The 20,063-nt window shown below is 40.9% G+C and overlaps 1 protein-coding gene across 1 annotated transcript in view; it reads right to left on the bottom strand.

The window, feature by feature from the left end:
• The window catches only part of Ar (androgen receptor), a 184,240-nt gene that overhangs the window by 8,301 nt on the left and 155,876 nt on the right, over positions 1 to 20,063 (bottom strand). The window contains exons 4-6 of the mRNA XM_008844366.3: positions 9,555 to 9,842; positions 4,278 to 4,422; positions 78 to 208 (exon numbers count right to left, since the gene is read on the bottom strand). Coding sequence (XP_008842588.1) covers positions 78 to 208; positions 4,278 to 4,422; positions 9,555 to 9,842 — 564 coding nt within the window. The remainder of the gene's footprint in view (positions 1 to 77; positions 209 to 4,277; positions 4,423 to 9,554; positions 9,843 to 20,063) is intronic.

Here is a 20,063-nt window from a genome sequence, read left to right as displayed (position 1 = left end):
AACATTTTAGTAGAAAGAGTAGGTGCCCTCTGAGCCTCTGTGCTCCAGGTGCCATTCTCTCTGCCTCCAGCACTTACTAATGCTGAAGAGTAGCAGTGCTTTCATGCACAGGAATTCCTGGGGGGTGATTTGAAGCCATCCAAACTCTTGAGACAGGTGCCTCATTCGGACACACTGGCTGTACATCCGAGACTTGTGCATGCGGTACCTAGGCAGAAGACAGATGAAGAAAAGTGAGGAGAGGCTTCTAACCAGCGCACAGAAAACATTTCTTGTTCTCCTCCCCAGGCTTGCCAGGCTCTCCAAAAAAGGGGGCTATTTGTCCTACTAGTGCATCAGTGAGAAGGAACAATGCCCCCCCCCACCACAAGCCTCTGATATCCTGATAAGGACTCATCTTCCCTGGCCAGGATATGGTTTAGCAAATGGAACTTCCAGGTCTGCATGCCCTTTCTGTTACCTGAGTCAGGGACAGGAAAGCATAAGCAAATGAACACAAAGGTCTTTCTGACTACAGTGCTAGGATCTCAGCTACAACCAGAGCCAGAATTTGCCTTCCAGGCAGTCAATCTCAGGATTCTTCAGAGAGAGGACCCAGGCAATCTGCTCTTAACATAACAACACCAGGATTTGCAAGTATCCACAGGTGTTTATCTTGTCAACACCCCTGCCTGCCATTTCCCATAATAGAAATTTAATCATTTCTTTACAAACCTCTAGCAGTAGATAAAAATTCCACATTGTCCTTTCAAAATGAGTTCCAGTACTTCTAAATGTGCTAGAGGTATTTTGAAATGTTTAATCTCAATGTTCTCAGTAGAGTGAGAGCCCATCCCCTCATAGACTGTCTGTTCCTTATTGCTGTTTGGGAGTTGTAAACATATGTGAGCTGCTTTCTTATAGTAAGCTGTGAACAGATCATCACATTATCACCTATAAATTATATGGGGAAGTGGCCAAGGCTTAAGACAGCTTCTGGGTGGTGGCAACCTCTCTGGTCCATGACTGGCGATGGCCAGTCTTTAAGAGAAGACACAGTATCTCCCAAATAAAATGCCTTTCAGTTTTCACTAGTTCAGAAATGATGAGACAGAGAGAGAGAGAGAGAGAGAGAGAGAGAGAGAGAGAGAGAGAGAGTTAGAATGGTTAGAAAGGAAGTGAGCCAGGTGTGGTGGCTCAAGCCTTTAATCCCGGCACAGGAGAGGCACAGGCTAGTGGATTTCTGTGAGATCTAGGCCAATATGGTCAAGTCCAGGCCAGCTGGGGCTACAAGGAGTCCCTGTCTCACTACCACCCCCAACCCCCACCAAACAAAACAACAACAAAAACAAAAAAGGGAATTCAACATCAGCTTAATTACCTAAAAGGTGAAGACAAGGACTTCCCGGATGGAGTATAAAGGCCATGTTTTGACATTCTAGTTTCCAAGTCACTAGCCTGCTGCATGGCCTGAACAGGCTGGTCACTGTCTGAGCAGAAGCTCTGCAAACTATTTCATGGCTGCCCAGGAGAAGGAGAGAAGGGGGCAGGAGGCAGAAATTATTTAATCCAGGCTGAAGTCCATCTGGACAGGGGAAGTGTTTAGATGGTAGCACAAGTCAATTGAGCAGAACAGTGCTGCTCTAAGTTCTTTTATCCTAGAGGACAGGTAAGATCTGCTGCCCCTAGAGCCTGACTTTGCTCCTGGCTCCATTGTATTTGTATGTCTCTGTTGATGACAACACTGCAATGTTTGAAATCATGGTCCTGGTATGAAGGATTCCTAGAATATTGCTGCAGGCCCCTGAGACAGTGAAAATAGGGGATAGAAGAGAAGAGGAAGAAACAATGAAAGGAATTTAAAGTGGAGAGAAAAATCAGTGAGAAAGAGTTGGAAGAGAGGTGAAGGAAAGGGAAAGAACTGTAGGAGGGTAAAGAAGAAGGGGCAGGAATGGAACTCAGGACTAGAGCAGAGGCAGGTAGGAATAAAAGAGTGGATGAAAGGGAAAATGAAGAATGGAAAATACTGAGCACAGTGCCTGGAACATGGTAATGCTTAATAAATGATAGGCGAGAAAGGTGCTGTTATATTATTCATCATTCTATGATGAGATAAGTGACTCAGAGAAATGCAGTATATTTCCCATGGTCACATAGCTAGGATTCAAGCTCATTATCTTCAAAACATGAGTTCTCAATAAAAAATGGAGAAAAGAAGAAAACCAGACTCACAATATGGTTTGGGCCTTTTACAGAATAACAGATGTGTTGGTCCTGCTTCTACAATTCCAACTCTTTGGGCCTCAGTCCCTCCATTATTACCTTGATAAGGTTGGCAGCAATTAGTGACTGTCAACTGGAGTATACTGCCTTCTCAGTGGGTATTAAAAATATGGGGTGGGGGGCAGTTTGCTGTTGCAGTGACTGGAATCCTATGTGTTATTTAGTGGGCAGGTGCTAGGGATACCAAACATACTGCATTATGCAGAACTGCAGAATGGCTTTCACAATTAAACAAAATCTTCCCCAAATATCAATAGCATTGTGGCTGAAGAGATGACTCAGCCATCAAGAGCACTGGCTGCTCTTGCAGAGAACCCAGGTTTGGGTCCCAGCACTCACATGGCAGCTAACAATCATCTGTACTACAGTTCCAGGGGATCTGGTGCACTCTTCTGACCTCCCTGGGCATTGCACAACATGGGTGCATTTACATGCAAGCAGGCAATAGACTCGTACACATAAAATTTTTTAAATTAATAGCGTCTATGTTGAGAAACACTGGTCTAGATATTTTTAGGGACTCTGAAAACTGTAATACAACGGGAACCTACAAATTGAAGAGGAGCTTGTTTCAGAATCCTTGGGGCTTGTTAGATCTGTGTCTAATTCCCTCAGGAGCCCTGTAGCATCTTGATGAGAAGAATGGGACCTAGCCAGAAAACCGAGGTGGGGTGCCATAGGAATACTTGGAAACAGAAGGAAATGCAGATTTACAAAGTGACCATTGATCACCTTGTAGAACTCCAAAGGTCTCAGGGTTCTTGGGAATGTAGAGCTGGTTGGTGATCAAGGATTTGATTCAGTAAGGGGTAGCAGAGGCTAGGGGGATGGGCAGTGAACAGTTAGCTGGCTTTACGAGGCCTGCCCCAGAAGATGGCATCATAAGTAAGTCTTGGGAGGTCTGCAAACCACAAGTCAGCTCATGCCAAAATCCCAGCAGCTATTCTTAGCTTCCGACGACCAGGGCTGACTGGGTTTTAGAAGAGAGCAACTGGGGACACTCTCTTTTGCATGGCACTGCTGTAGAGTAAGGAACCACAAGCCCGTAGATTTTATTTTAAGGCTCTTCTGGGTTAAAGGGTTGAAGGAGGGGGGAAGTTTAATTCCTGCCCTGATTGAAAGGATCCTCTGCAGTGAAAGTAGCACACAATTCTTGGGAATATTATTCTGGTCACAGTGCTACCGAGAAATGTCAGACAGCAGATAGAGAAAACACTATCACTAGTAGGAAAAAGGGAAAGGGAGTGCAAAGGGGATCCCTAAGCCTTCTCCTCATTTCCTTTCTCCCTCATCTTCCCTGCCCTTTCTCTTCCAGTGCTTCCTGTTTTCTTTTCCATTTCCCTTTTATTTTCCGTTGCCCTTTCCTTCCTTTTATGAGGGAGCATGTTACTACTATGCAGCTGGTGGCTGGTGTCGATCTTCCTACTTAGGCCAAATGAGTCTTGGACTCCAGATTCTCCTGCCTCAGTCTCTTGAATGCTGAGATTCTTTGCACCATCATTCCTGGTCTAAGAAGTTTCCTTCTTCTTCTTTTTTTTTAAGTCCTGTCTGCCATGGGTCAGGCATATCACATCCATCAGTTCCCATTCAAAAATGGTTTTGCAATGTGAGATTAGGAAACTGAAAGTCAGGGAAGTTATGGTTCTTGACCAAACAACACGATAAAGATAACAGCAGAACAAAGACTTTAGTAGAGTAAGGTTCCAAAATCTGAGCCTGTAGCCAAATTCAGGAAGGAAAATATAGCTGGCAAAAGAACTGATGTGAATTAAATCTGTTTTAGGAAAAGGAAATAACAGGGCCAAGGTCAGTCAATTTTTTTTGATGCAACTGACCTTCCACGTCCGAAAAGACAGGATTATCTATTAAAAGGGAAGGTCAGATTATCATGAAAACTCAGTGATATAGGTTTTTAGGAATTATCTTGCATAGTTCTGGCATGAAAATATTTGTTCAACCAACAGAAGCCCTCGCTGGTAGCAAGGGGCTCAAAGGCTGGCACTATGAACACTTACTCATTGAAAACCAGGTCAGGTGCAAAATAGAGCATTCTGGAATTGACGTTAGTGAAGGACCGCCAGCCCATGGCAAATACCATGAGTCCCATCCAGGAGTACTGAATGACTGCCATCTGGTCATCCACATGCAAGTTGCGGAATCCTGGAGAAGAAGGGGCAAAGGCAATGTCAGATCAGGTGTTAGTGGGTTGCGTTCTGTCTGGGCATCTCCTTTGCTGCAAATTTGGTACTCGGATAGTCATTAAGGAGCTCCAGAGACTATCAATCATGGCTGTTGAGGGAAACAGGTGTGAAGAAGAAACTATATAATGGACACCCATTCTCCTTTACTGAAGTCTTCAAATGAGATCATGATGTAGTTAAAAGGGCACTGATATTTGGAAGACAGTCATAATCTAACAGTATTTATACTGGCTGGACTCTTTTCTAAGGCCTTTACTTATATTATTCATTTAGTCCTCATAAGGAATAAAATAGATACTCTTATCCTCATTTTGTGCTTCAGTAAAAGTGAATTACAGAGAAGCCAGGAAATACGTCAAAGATCATATGGCTGTTAAAAGGCAGACCAAGTTCCCAAGCCCATGTTCTTGCCCGTTATACCTTTAGGAAGATTCAGTTTAATTTCCAGTTCTCCCACATCCCTTCTCACTTTACAAAACTGTATTCTAGTTGTACTTTGATGCCCCACATGCAACAACCCTGGGAAAGAGATACTATTATATTGAATTGTTTTCTGTGATGCTCTTTCAGCCCCATACCTCTCCATTCTTTTCTACTTAACAGTCATGCTAGTTCAGCTAGCTTTCTACCCTTAGCCTTGCCTACCCTACTACTCTTAGACATAAACAGACTCTGTATGACCTCCCTGCTAGACTAATTTCTTGTCACTTGCCTTCTGATAATTTAGGTTCTAACACTTCTGTAAATTTTTTTTGTCTTTTTGAGACAGAGTCCCCCTGTAGCCACAGCTGGCCTGGAACTCACAGAGATCCACCTGCCTCTGCCTTCCGAGTGCTGGGATTAAAGGTGTGTGGTACCATGCCCTGCCTTCACTTCATGCTTTTCCAGGCCCTCTGCCTAGGCAGACACTTTTGCTTAGGATGTAACACCCACACAACTTTCAAGTCTTTGTTCAAAGTACCTCCTCTGTGAAGCCTTTTCCAACTCATCCAAGCATATGGCTTAATGATTCTTCCTTTACCTTCTCAAGGAGCCTGGAGTAGCTTTAGCTAACTAAAGAGCTCAGTTCACAACACTGAGATTTATGAAGACATTTGTCTCCTCTACAAGACTTGATGCTTCCTGAAGATGAGGACCATATATTGCTGCTCATCTTGGTCTCCCTAATACATAGCATGGTCCACATGTTTGACTGGGCACTTGTAAAACAACAATCAAATACATGAACTAATGATCCTTAATATTTTTCCCATTTTTGTAGAATGGAGATTTGATTACCTCCAAATGGCCTTCTTTAAGTACAGGAACCAGCCATCCAAATGCTACATCTGTAATAATATTTTGCTGCATCATATATGGCCAAGTTTTTGTGGAAGTTTCCAATTCTTCAAATCATTTAAGTGAGAAAGGTGTTACCTCACTATCATTGCTACCAGTAACTCCTTTATTTTTCCCCAACAAACTCATAATTATCTGAAATTATATATTATCTTACTTCATTAAGAATGTTTCTTTGAATTTAGATAAAAATTTTTACTTTCTTGTGAATCGATCTCATTTAATCCTCTTAATGACTCCTGATGATAGGTAATGGGGCACTTATTTTACCAATATGGAACCTGAGGATTAGAGCAGGTAGGTGACTTGCACAAGATCCTATAGTCAATATGGCTGCACTGGAACTGGAAGCCAGACACTTTGATTCTCTGCTCCAGTGCTTTTTCTACTCCGCCACTGAAAGTCATAGCTCAGGGTTCTGAGGGCCATTAATGTTCTTTTAGACAAGGGCTCAGCTGTGAGTTTTTTACAAGTCAGACAGTATTGTTCTTGGTTGGTCTCTACCCTCTCATCCATGCCTACTCACCTACCCACTTCAGTTTTCCCTGTCTTTTAGGTCTTAGGTCTGCTAGTCACAGCTGTTTTATAGTTCCTCATAGCACAGTCCCTGGCTATAATTTTAGATCTCAGGCCTATGCCTCACCTTCACTGTGTTGACATACTATGCTATCAGCTCGGCTGGAGCCCCTACCAAAGTGTATTTCTTTCCTGGTGCCCTTCTATAGTATAAAATGTCTGTGTCTGATCGTTTCCTATAGAAGACAAGATGCCAAGTTCAATAGAGACAATATCTAAGGATCATCTGGGAGAAGAGACCTAGGAGTTTAACCCCTGAGCATCTGTCGTGGAATGCAGTGGGCAACATAAAAGCTGCTGAAGGGTAAGCTTTAACCTCCTAGTGGAATGTGTGAATACGAAGGTACATGGAGGGAAAAGTATTAAATTGTACAGATATTAAAGAAACTGTCTACTCAGATGCTTTGCCCCACCCCCAAACACCAGAGAACTAACAAAAATGTGAAAGGGGGGTCATTTCAGTTAGACTTCAATACTGATTTGCAACACTTAGAGCTGCTTATCACACAGATCCAATAAGTGTACACACATGACCAATGTAAAATACCATTTTTCTTGTAGAGCTAATCTGATTATGATATCTAATTATTCTTTAATGCACAGCTTTTGAGGTAGCCTGTTCAAACTGCATGGCTAATCAGGGATGACTGGGAAAAACAGTAGCCTCAGTGGTACAAACCTTCTTAGGCACACAGTGTTAGGCTGTTCTGCTGAAGTACAGAGGCATCATGCTCGGGTTTTGAAACACAGCAAACATGGAGCAGAGGCAGTTTTTGTTTTCTCATTAGACTCCAACCATCATCATTGTTAGGTATATACACTGGAAATGTGTAGCCTCATGAGTCTGGGACAACAGGTGCAAAACAAGGTCTAGAAATTTGTGTTGTTCTAGGTCAATGGCTAACCAAGGTCTTCAAAGAAGACAGTTCAAACTTGGGTTCCATGTATGAGCTCTAAGCAAGGTTGGTGGGACCTTTGAGCTTAATGCAAATTATAGGTTTAGTACTTAATGACTATAGTGATAAGTCACCATTAGAAGAAACACATCAACTGTTGCAACTACTGTATTAGGTATTCTTTATATGATTTTTGTACTGATGAAAGTTTTCAAGGTGTTCCACCATTTCTACAAATGAAGACAGAGCAATATAAAGAAGATCTAGGTTTCCGATTCAGGCCCATCTGATTCTGAATATTCTGTGTATTTACAGTCATGTCAACTGTCCCCAATTTGTAGCTGCAATTGTTAATGCATGAGCTACATTATGAGGAAATTTCCAGATATCATCATCAGATCATCACACAAAATTCCCCAAAAAAATTCATCTGACCAGCTTCTTGTATAGGACAGAAACTCAAAACTGTTGAATGAGCAAATTATTTAGACTAGTAGGTAATTATAGGAAATATGAATAGCCATTCTTGTGAATGCAGTAATCAGTTTCCTTTTAAACCTATTCTTCTAAATGATTCAGCATCAGAAATCATTTATTCTGGAAAGGTAGAGCCTAAACTAATTTTGGTTTGCAGATTTGTTAATACAGAGACGAGACTTCCCATACTGAAGGTTGGGCCATGGACAGCCGGTGTTCCCAAATGCTATCAATTCTGCCATGGTCATTTGCGCTAGGTTATTTCCAAGCCTACCAATTTAGAAATCAAAGAGTCTGAGCGCAAGCTCTGGTTCCATTGTTAAGTAACTAATGGAACAAGTTAGTTAACTTCCTTGAGCTGTGGTGTGTGAAATGGAAATAGCAGTTCCTGTGATTCATAGGATAGTTTTTACGGGTCATCTATATGAAAAGGCTTTGAATCCTATAAAAAGAGACATTAAACATTTGGAAACTTTGAATTTCCACTAAAAATGGCATTAAGGTGTCTAGCTGAATCAATGACAATAATGAAAACAACCTTTTCTTTTTTCTTCTTTGTATTTTTCCTTCCTGTGTGAACTCTCAGTTTTGGCATAATGCATATTCAGTCCTAGTCCTTGGGCCTCCTTCCCAGCAATCTTATTGGCTAGTCAAATTGAGATTTCCAAGATTAAAAAATATTAGGGAGGTTCTAGGGGCTATGACCGGGCCTTGTGATTTAGAAGTACAAAACAGGGCCTTGATAATCAAAATGTAAAATTTTCAAAAGTAGATAGTCCAGTACATGACCCAAGTTGTTTTCTAGGAGGCTTTGGCCTCTCACTGTGAAGCCAGAATGACAAAAATGTAGGGGCATTCCAGACACTAGCTACAGTTCAAGGGGATGGCTCAGAATTAGGAAGACCTGGACTCAAAATCTGGCCCAGCGAATAACACTTCTTCCCAGAACTTCATTGTATGCAAAAGGGAGGAATGAGCACCTATTTGTAGGAGATTCGTATGATAAATCAATTCAGTAATACATAGGAAACCACCTTTTTCACTATGAATTTCCATCTGCACAGTAATTATCATTAAAAGGCAGGTTAATCTTTGACTTCACAAGAGGAGACTTGGTTTTTGATATTTCAAAAGAATCTTTGAATCATATAATCTTGGGATTAGGAGAAACTTTAAAGGGAATATGCTTCACTGCTTTCCAAACTCTGTTGCCTATAGCCACCTAATTGTGTGAGGCTGATCAGTGGCTTATGGTTGACTTGGAATAGTATTGAGGGAGAGGAGACGATGAGGTCAGGCAAAGATTCTGACTTTAAATAAATGCGGTCACAGCTTTTAAGAAATAAAGCACTTGGTTGCTAAAGGAAAGTTTGTGAATCCATGGACAGAAGATCTCTACATCTTTCTCAAGCTATTATATTTTAATAATGAGACTTGTTTAAATAACAGGTGGCCCAGTAAGGAAGTGACTTCCTCATTATTGAAGGTATCCAAACAGAAGTAAAACAATCACTCGGTAATTTTTTCACTATGACCGAGACTTTTCTCCCACTAAGATTTCAAAAGTAGTTTAAAGAACACTTAGGGTACTTTGAATTAAAATTTTAAGGTTACTAGCTTAGCCCAAACCGCTCTTTATAGATACACATGGAGAAACTGAGACTCAGAAGGGGAAAAGATCAAATAACAGGCTATCAGCGAAGCTAAGACTAGAACTCAAGTCTTCTGACTTCCAGTGGCCCACAGGATCATTCAGTAAATATGATTTCCCTTAACCCAGTAACCTCATTTTACTTTTCCTTACCAGGTAAGGCCTTGGCCCACTTAACCACATGTACAAGTTGTCTTTCTCCCAGTTCATTGAGGCTAGACAACAAAGCTGCAAAAGAGTCAGGCTGGTTGTTGTCATGTCCAGCACACACCACTCCTGGTTCAATGGCTTCTAGGACATTAAGAAAGATAGGTTGACACTCATAGCCTTCAAAGTGTGATACAGTCATCTTCTGAGATGGGTCTTCAGTGGGACTGCTAGCACTGGAATTTTCTCCTTCCTCCTGTAGTTTTAGATTGCCAAGTTTCTTCAGTTTACGAGCTATTGGGATGGAAGAGAAAGGTGAATTTATTATCAGTGACCAAAATCACACACCAGAATTACCCTGTTAGGAAAAGTGTCAGAGCTAAGAAAACAAAGATGCTCTTTGTCTCTGGTTATAGATTCTAACCTTCTTAAGGACAAGTGTTTATTCAACAATGGCTGAATGATTTATCATCTCAAATCTATGCTAAGCCCAAAATTTCATACCTTGCTTTCTCCCCTGATCCTTGGGGCAGAACAGTCTAGTATATCCTTGGATAGGCTCTGTTTGAGTGCAGACTTCACAGTTTACACCTTGGACATTTAATTGATTTATTTACAAATACATCTATGACTAATTATTTTATTCATCCATTCAACATATGTTCATTGACAGATATTTGGTATAAAGAACATGGGCTGTGCTCCAATATGGTAGGGGGGAAATGAATAACTACAAACATAACTATAAAATGTCAGAATAGTAAATGGTATAACAGAGGCATCAAAAAAGAGGAAAACAACAAACTTTCCATATGGTGAGGTTAGGAAATGCTTTACCACAAAGGTGGCATTTGACTTAGAGTTTAAATACTAATAAGAATTTCTACAGGTAGAAATAGGCTAAAAAGCATAAACAAAAGGAAACAGCTAAAAATCAGAGTGTTTGGAGTATGAAACATATGTGGTAAGATTGGCTACTTATGATATTAAAAACAAAGATGGGGTCTAATTTTAGAGGACTGTGTGTATTGTATTAATAACAAGGCTAATTAGCTTATTGATGATAAGCAAATAATGAGCATTATAAGCAGGACAACAATGTAAATGTGTCTATATCTGGCATTAAGTAGATCAGACTTACAGGCTACAGAAGAATGTTGATCTAGACTTATCCTATTTTGGTCAAGAGGTTCCAAAAAGTGCCAGCTTGGACCTTAGTTTCTTTCCCTCTAAACACTTTTTTTTTTAAAAATCTCAGTACTGAGAGTTGAACATAAGACTTTCTGTATGTTAGATAAGTACTCTACCACTGAGTCAATGTCTTAATATCTCCATTTTTCTTTTAATTTTGAGACCATGATATCACAAATTTGATCATGCTCAACTTGAAGTCATTGTGTGTCTTAGGCAGGCTTTGAACTTGTGATTCTCCTGTCTCGGCTAAGCCTCTCATGCACATAATGTTCATACTTAAATCTCTCTGAAGATGGAAAGGTTGCTACATACTTATGTCACTGTTGAAGTTCAGAGACCAGATGTTCAGGAATTGAGAATTTAAGCATCAGATGGGAATAAGTTTTAAAAATGGCCTTGAAGATCTTTTATATCTTCAGACTACCAAACCGTTTCACTTTGGATAGGAATTTTCTGATGTTCTATTTCCCAATGAACGTTATAAGGAACATCAGATGTTGTCAGAATAATACTCATAGATAAACATTCTTCTTTAACAAAGGGGAAAGGAGGAAGGTAAAGGGTTGGAAACTGCAATAGTATTAAAGAAATGACAGAATGTTTCTGCCTCTATCATTTGTCTATGAAATAGAAATCATACTAGAAGGTAGTCATTGGGATAGTAGAGATAACATTATTTAAAATAATCACAATAACCTATAACTCAGTCATTAAGAACCATGTTCCTGACATACCCACACACATACAAATACACACACACACACACACACACACACACACACACAATTTAAAGATCCTTAGGCATCCAAATGGTTACTTTGTTCTATTTTCCTTCACAGTTATATTAACAAGTATAAATAATTAAAAAGGTCATAGCTCAGAGATCTGGCATAAGCAGATGTACTAGGAGTAGACCATAAATTGTTTTTCCCTAATCCTTTTTAAAATAATAAATAAATAAAGGCATAAGACAAACAGAATTTGATTCTCATTCAAGTTGATAAAAGCAGCAAAACCTACCCTATATGTGTTTCTGACTTCGTAGAATAAGACACATATCTGGAACTGACTTTAAGCTCTAATTCGAAAAAGAATTCTTTCATTGAGAACTCTAATCATATTGTCATGCAGTAAATCAGTGTCAGAACAGATCACAGGTTTGTATCAACTATTACAGTAGAGAGGAGGAAACAGTGAATATAAGAGGACCATTGAGAAGAAAAAGGGAAAAATGACAAGGCAGCCTGGGAACCCAGCCCTAAGTGCAAGATGACCTTGTCTAACAATCATTTCTACAGGGCACATGCACAGTCAGTAATAAGGAGGTATGCACATGCACTGCCACTTCCCACCTTCTACTGAGGATATAGGCTGAGGGGGTGGTGTGAACCTAGTCTATCTCTCCTTTCGGAGCTAGATGACTGACCCCCACAACGTTTTGTCATATGATGAATTCACTGATAACATAGGCCCTTGTACACAGCTCCACAGTCTGACGATGCCTACAAGATCTGTTCCCCTGGTGCAGTTCCCATAGACAGACCTCACCTTCCTCATCACTGATATTTGCTGGTCTCGAGCTTAGGCAAAAGAACCAAGTAATCTGAACCTGCTATGCTATGCATGAAGCCTACACTCTCTGTACTTTTATTATGTGGCTCCCTCATGGTGTCTGAACCCTTGAAGTTTAATTTTCCCTGCTTGCAATTTTTACCCTCCATGATAAACTTCTGGAGCTACCATCACATCTAGAATAGAAGAGACAGAAATTTGTAAGAACACAGTCAGTTCCCTGACTACACGGAAGCATATTGGGGGCACTGTAGTGGCAGGAAGATTCACAGCATAAAAAACAGGAAGGGTCCTTAGAAATCATCTTATTTAGAGGTCACAGATTCAAGTATCTTCAGTATCTACTCAGGTAACACAGCATGTAGGTATGTGTGTTAATGTGTATGTAGGAGAATGCTTGGCACTCTGCCTGGCAAACCGGAATAAATGTCTTATCTCCTTCCTTACCCTAGAAGACATTTATGTAGTACATAAAATCTTCATGAAACTCATGTATTCTCACACTGAATTCAACCCTTAGCCATCATTTTGAGTCTTCTGGTGTTACTCCAAATCTCAAGTCAAAGATGGGAAGACTGAAACCATAGAATGAGGCAGCATAGAGGCAGACCTGGGATTGGATCCAGGGCTCTTATTGCTAATGTAAAATTCCTTATTCCCAGAGTACCTCCCTTTTAGTAACCTATTCCCGCTTCATCTCAGTATGTGCCTCTCTGAGCTTTTTTCTAGATTTACACTGTCCAATATAGTAGCCACTAGTCCTGTGTGGTTATTTAAAATACTTGAAGGAAACAAAAATATAACCCTTGTGGCTGGGGAGATGGCTCCATAGTTAAGAACACTGGCTGTTGCAGAAGACCTGGGTTTGAATCACAGTACCCACATGATGGCTAACAACCATCCATAACTCCAATTCCAGGGGATTCACTGCTCTCTTCTGCTCTCTGCAGGCACTGCACGACATGGGAGCACTGCACTTACACATGCAGGTATAACACTGATAGTCATAAAATAAAAATAAGTTTACATATATATATATATATATATCCCTTGAGTCTCACTGGATATATTGCCAGTGTTCAAAAGCTACATGTAGCTGGTGACTGCTATACTGGACAACACACATATAGAACATTTCTATTATCTCAGGAAGTTCTGTTGAATAATGCTGTGAATGTAGTGCTCTCTGGTACAGCTATGCTACTTGCCATATGGTACTAAAGCTATTGATAAAGAAGGAAAGAATCCAAATTAATTATACACAGATGAATCCATTGTCTTTAATTCAGAAGGTAGAGGGACAAAGAGCGTAGCTGGCATTGGTGCAATTGGTGCGATATAATCTATCACCCCTACTCTCCCAATTACGACTCAAATCTCAGTAAGATGATGACTTGTGGGCCTAAACAGACTCATTACAAGCAAGATCAATATGTAGAGACTGTGGGGAAAATCCATCAGGACAAAATTATTACCCTTTCTTTACATTGTGCCAATCAGAACTTGGCTGGCCTTTTTACACCCTTCTCTTCTAAAGCTATAAGGCATCTGCTTGAAGAAGAGAGATTGCATTCCCATTTGCCTCCAGGGCCTGGGTAATGTGCTGTCTCTGTGACCATACTGACTCAAGCTGCACCAGGTGTTCTCGGATATCTGCCTGAAGAGGGTGACTGTACTGGACATAATTGAAATCGGATTCCATTCATTCTGCAGGGGATCCTCTGTTCTCTCTCTGCAGCAGAGACCAGCATGTTGCTAGACGACTTGGAATCCTAGACAATGAAGCTTACTAGTCTCAGCTGTTACTCAGTGCCCAAGGCCTTATTTTCTTCCATGAAGGCCGTCCACATGCTCCTCCCTTCCCCTGCACCTGAGCCCCAGAGTCAAATCTAACTCTTCCTTGGGAGATACACCAACTAACTACTATGTCAAAGCAGAGACTGACTTAAACTCAGTGGTGAAACACAGACAAATGGGGAATTGAAAGTAGGTAGTTCTGATGATATGTGAGCTGCCCTGTATCTTGTCCCTGTCTTTTAGTCTTAGGTCAGAACAAGAAAATATCTCCCTAACGTGTGACTTTGCTGTTTAGGGGCCTTTCATGCCTGGGACCTGGTATATCAGCCCTGGCACACTGTACTTCTGTGGGGGCTACCTCTAAAACACCAGAAAAATATTTTTCAAATCGGATTCCATGGTGCAGGGTTTTTTTTTTTTTTCTATTTTGTTATTTTTATTTTATGTGTATGTGTGTATTGCCTGCATGTAGGTAAGTGCACCCGTGTTGTGCAATGCCTGCGGAGGTCAGAAGAGGCTGTCGGATCTCCTGGAACTGGAGTTACGAACAGTTGTTAAGGGCCATGTGGGTGCTGGGATTCGAACCCAGGTCTTCTGCAAGAACACCCAGTGTTCTTAACCGCTGAGCCATCTCTCCAGCCCCATGGTGCATTCTTAAAGATGACTAGATATCATTAATCTGTAACTTCTCTAAATTCAGCAACCTTCAGGCCGGTTCCAGCCACATTCCTTATTTTCAGAGGCTATACACCTTCTCACTCATGGGCAAGAGAGAGATAGGTGTATGTGAACTTTCCAAAGTCATTGAAACTGAATCATTGTGCCCAAGGTTGAGGATATTTCTCTTCTCCATATCTTATCATGGAATTACAAACATCAAAGAGTCATCTTTTCTGGGAGACTAATTTCTAGGATAGCTTCCATGATTTTGAGTCCCTCAAGTATATGCAGTTATGCAGTCAAGCATTAATTTAGCTGTTGCTGTGAAAGGACTGGGTAATGAAATTAAGGTTAGAAGTTGGTTGAATTTTTAGGGTGGTTATCTATCCTTGTTGGCCCTGATCTGATCAGGTAAGCTCTTAAAATGCTGAGATTTTTCCATTAAGACCTATACCATTTGAGACAATTCAACACTAGGAAAATTCTGTGTGGCTGGCTTAGAAAGTACAGTCCACAAAGCCAGGAAAGAGGGCATCCTCCAGGAGCTGAGAGTGGCCCTTGACTGATAACCACATAGGAAGTTGTAATAGAAGTGACAGTCCTGCAACCATAAAGAACAGAATCCTGCCGGTATCACACAAGCTTAGCACAGGACCCTGGGCTCTAAGTTAGAACACAGGCTGGCAACATCTAGATTTTATCTATGTGAGACAATTAACTGAGAAGGTAGCCATGCTATGCCAGACTTCTGATGTACATAACTGTATGTTGATTCATGGGTATTATTTGAAGTTGCTAAGTTTGTGGTACTATGTTATACATTAATAGCAAACTAATATACTTTCATTACAGAAGATGGTGTATAGAAAAAAGAATAGGATTTGAAGTTAGAAAAGGGTTCAAATCCAAGCTCTCACAATTATTAGCTTAATAACTCTGAACTCTTTACTCAGCTTATCTGAAATGCAGTTTCTTCATTTGTAAAGAGGTGTTGCTCCTATTTACTTCTTAGGCCACTCATGAGGACTAAATCAAAGACTATCTGGGATAAAGTGAGCTCTTCAAGATGGTATCCTCATTCTTCATCCACTCTCAAAGAGTATGAAGTAAACATGTCACAGGTGACTTAATTTGTCATGAGGAAGGGGAGAGGGCAGGGTTGATAGGACACAATACATATCAGGAGACATAAGTCTAACACATTATGAAGTGAAAAAAACAACAGTTGAGTTTCTGCAGCATATGACTGCCTAGAAAACCAAATTCAGATGTCAAATATGTCTAGATATTAAGTAAATGTAGAAGTATGCTTTTCTACAAGTTCTCTGTGAAACTAGACTAGGCTATACTTATGTGAGTGCACTTGTGTGTGTGTGTGCATGTGTGTGTGTGTGCCCATGTGCAGTGGTTATATATCATAATGCTTAAGTCTAATGATCATGAATTCAAATACCATATAAGTAAGGCAGAAAGATAGATGGGTAAAAAAAAGCTTGGCAAATATAAACAGGAAGAGTTAGGGATGGTGAAAAATCTTCATGCATTACCTAAGGGAAGCATGTCAGTTTCTTCAATGAATACTGTTCTTTTTAAAATTCTTTGAAAATTTCACTCATGTTTATGTTATCTTGATCATACACAACCCCAATCCCTCTGTCCAACTCTCCCTGATGCCCCTCAATATATCTCCCTCCAACCTACATGTTCCTTTAAAAAATATAACTCACACAGTCCAGTTAATGCTGCTAATATGTGTGTGGGTGTAGGGCCATCCACTGGCGCATAGGCAGCCTGCCAGGAGCCACTCCCTTAAAGAAAACTGACTCTCTTTTTTTTTTTTCTATCAGCCATCAATTGTCAAGAGCTCTTCAGTTAGGGGTGGGGCCTCAGTGCTTCATCCCACTTTTATGCTGGCAGTTTTAACTGACATGACCTTGTGCAGGTAACCACAGCTGCTGTGGCTTCATGAGTACAACAATTGTGCCATGTCCAGAGGACAGCATTTCATAACACTCCTCTTCGTCCTCTGGCTCTTAGATTCTTTCAGCTCCCTGTTCTGAAATGTTTCCTGAGTGTTAGGGGTAGGAGTAACTAGATAATATTCTGAACAGACAGAACTCTTCAGGTGAATTTTGACCTGGAGAAAGTTTATTTGGAGCTCTGGCATAAATCATGTCAATCATCTTTCCTCCTATTAGGACTGGAGGCAGAGGATCTCATTATATTATTTTAGGGTTAGAAGGGGAGAGGAATCCTAGTCAAGGAAGCTCTTCCCACACCTAGGGATTCATTCCTTCTCTGATCTCATTTTCCTCATTCACACAGAAAGAAGATTAGTTAAAAAGAAAGGCTCATTTGTAACCACAGGTCTATTGCTATGAGACTTAGGGAAAGATTATATCTTTCTGTACCTAAATTAACTGTGTAAAATGGAGACAATATTAGTATATGAATCTTAAGGTTGTTTCAAGGAATATCAACACTGTTGACACTGTGGTGACATCTTAGAGTGGAACGCTAATTCTATCTTATGAAAAGAATTTAAACATGGTAAAATATACACTGAACTACAGGAGGCAGAAGGCATAAATGGCACTGAAGTTTTAAAATGTTATTTCAAAGGACTTATTTTCATTATTGGTTGGTGATAGTATCAGAGTCTTATGTGATGTGTGACCATGAACACATCCTTTGCTTTTCCCTTTACTTTTCTTGTCAATTTCTTGGTGACAATCTGACCTGACTGCTGCATAGAATGGCTCTCTAGCTAGAAACACTCTGAAAAGCTGCCTACATTGGCAAATTGTGAGAAGTATTATTTTCCACTTTTGGGTATCTCATCCAAGTGAATGATTGAGAGCCAAACTGATAGGTTTCAGAACTGTTAGATAATAAGAGGATCTACCTCACAGTGTTGTGATTTTCCCAAAGGGGATGCGTGTACATTACTTAACACAGAGTAAATTACATAGATCAATCAATGATGGCTCTCAACTCTTACTGAGCCTCACATCACTCTACTTTCATGCTCTTTATCTTAAATAGGTGAACTTTTTTTTTCTAGAAAAAAAGAAACTTCTTTCTGAACTTTATAGTTTCAGTCAGGAGTAAAATCTAATGGGAGAGAGAATCTGGATTCAAAAGGTTCAGTCCAGGACACTAGTTGAGCCCTGAGAGACTTATATGCCTTTCTAGGGTACTTGTGGGAAGGCAAAGTGGGCCTTAGCATGTGACCTCCTTTCAAACCGGTGCTGCAGTGATATATTCTATACCTACATTTGGAATTCTTTATCTGATTTTGTTTAAAGAAAACATTCCATTTCCAAAAACAAGTTTGTATGCCCACATTTTGTCTATTCCTATCTCTTCCCTTATTTTATAACTGGGGAGACTGAAGGCCAAAGATTAAGCTTGCCAAGGTCACATAGCTAGATGGTGGCAGAACAAAAGACAGAATTGTGTGTCTGAACTTGTAGATTGGTGGTCTTTACTTTCCATCAGCTTGACCAAAATGTTACTAGCAAGAAATGGGAGCTGGGATTGGATTGGGAAGAATTAGGACAAGGACAACAGGGAGAGAACAGAATCAATCTTTTGCAAGTATGTAGTGGGAGATTAGCAGGGGACTGTAACCAAGTGGGACTAAAAATGTACGCCAGATTCCCTCAGGCAAAAAGGCTCCTTGCCCCCTCCCCCATTCACCTCCCTGTCCCAATTCTCAGTCAGAGGCATGGCCAGGGGGAAAGAATATCAAATTTTATCTTTCAAGGTTTATGTTGCACTATTTAGTCTAATGGTTTTTAGTTCATGGAGGAGTAAACATAATTAATAATAGAATGATATGCAATGCTGCACATCCTTGCCAAATCACAGAAACTATTTCCAAGTCTCCTCTCTCTGCCTACTGAGCCAAAAGAAAGGGGGTCACTGTACAGATGCCACCCTGAGTGAGGAGCACAAGGTCATCAGCCCAAACCTGCTCATGTGAAATTGTAGAGCCTGGAAATGCTTTTGCATACCAAGCTTTTCCACTGGAAAAAGTAACTACACGAATTTAGAGCATACATGCTTTTACAATTACATTTAAACTGACATTAAAAACAAATGTGAAACAGTCCATGCTGAACAGGTCAGCATGACCTGGAAAGCAAATGAGAGTTTTTAAAAAAAAGAAAGAAAAGAGAAAAAGGAAACAGTACCAATGTTAACAGCATTAATTCTGTCAGTCTGTTGTAAATAAGAAAATGCCATTGGTGTATTAATGGTTTTAGTAAAGGGAAATTTCACTAGCAGAAATATGCAATATGCAAGCGAATAGAAAGCAGTAAAAAAAAAAAAAAACCACATTAGCCTTTCAATCCACTTTAAAGAAACTCATGTCGGCTAGAAGATGAAAATTTTGCCCCAAGGAAGGGGAGTTGTCGCTCTTGAAGTTTTTTCTTGGCTTTTTCCCCTCAGAATGTGTCTGAGTAAGGAAAAAGGCAAAGATTGTGGACATATGTGCAAGCATGTCTTGTGTATGTACACACATGTATGTGTATGTAGGTGGTGGTGGTAGTGGTGTTGTGTGCATGTGTGTGTATGTGTGCGTGTGTGTGTGTGTGTGTGGGGGGTGCTGTTGGTTACTATGTGTACAGGGGGGGGGGGGGGGGGGGGGGGGGGTGGGGGTGGTGTGGGTGTGGAGCGCGGTGCGGGGTATAAACATAGTGGTCCGGATCCCTGAGCTCTCCAGAGGCCCCGCCCTCCCGTTTTCGCTGGTGCATTGTGCCGCCAGCGCTCTGGGCTCTGGGAGCCGCCCTCCTGCCCGCCCTGCCGCCCTCCTGCCCGCCCTCCTCCCTTCCTCCCTCGGTGTTGTGTGCATGTGTGTGTATGTGTGCGTGTGTGTGTGTGTGTGTAGGTGGTGATGATGGTTACTATGTGTACAGGTGGTGGTGGTGGTGGTGGTGGTGGTGGTGGTATGTGTGTGTAGGTGGTACTGGTGGTGGTATGTGTGCATGTGTGTGTAGGTGGTGGTAGTGTTGTGTGTGTATGTAGGTGATGGTGTATATTTGTATAGGTTGTGGTGGTGGTGGTGTATATGCATATGTGTGCAGGTGGTAGTAATGGTGTGTGCATGTGGATGGTGGTGGTGGTGTGTGAGTGTGTGTGTAGGTAGTGATATGTGTGCATGTGTATGTAGGTGGTGGTATGTGAGCATTTGTGTATGTAGGTGGTGGTGGCATGTGAGTGTGTATGTCGGTGGTGGTGGTGTATGATTCTTTGTGTGTGTAGGTGGTGGTGGTAATGTATGTT

This window comes from Nannospalax galili, unplaced genomic scaffold (genome assembly GCF_000622305.1).
Source record: "Nannospalax galili isolate Female #2095 unplaced genomic scaffold, S.galili_v1.0 scaffold280, whole genome shotgun sequence".
NCBI classification, from domain to species: Eukaryota; Metazoa; Chordata; class Mammalia; order Rodentia; family Spalacidae; genus Nannospalax; species Nannospalax galili.
Note: the sequence above shows the minus strand (reverse complement) of the source record. Positions and strands in the feature narration are given on the sequence as shown.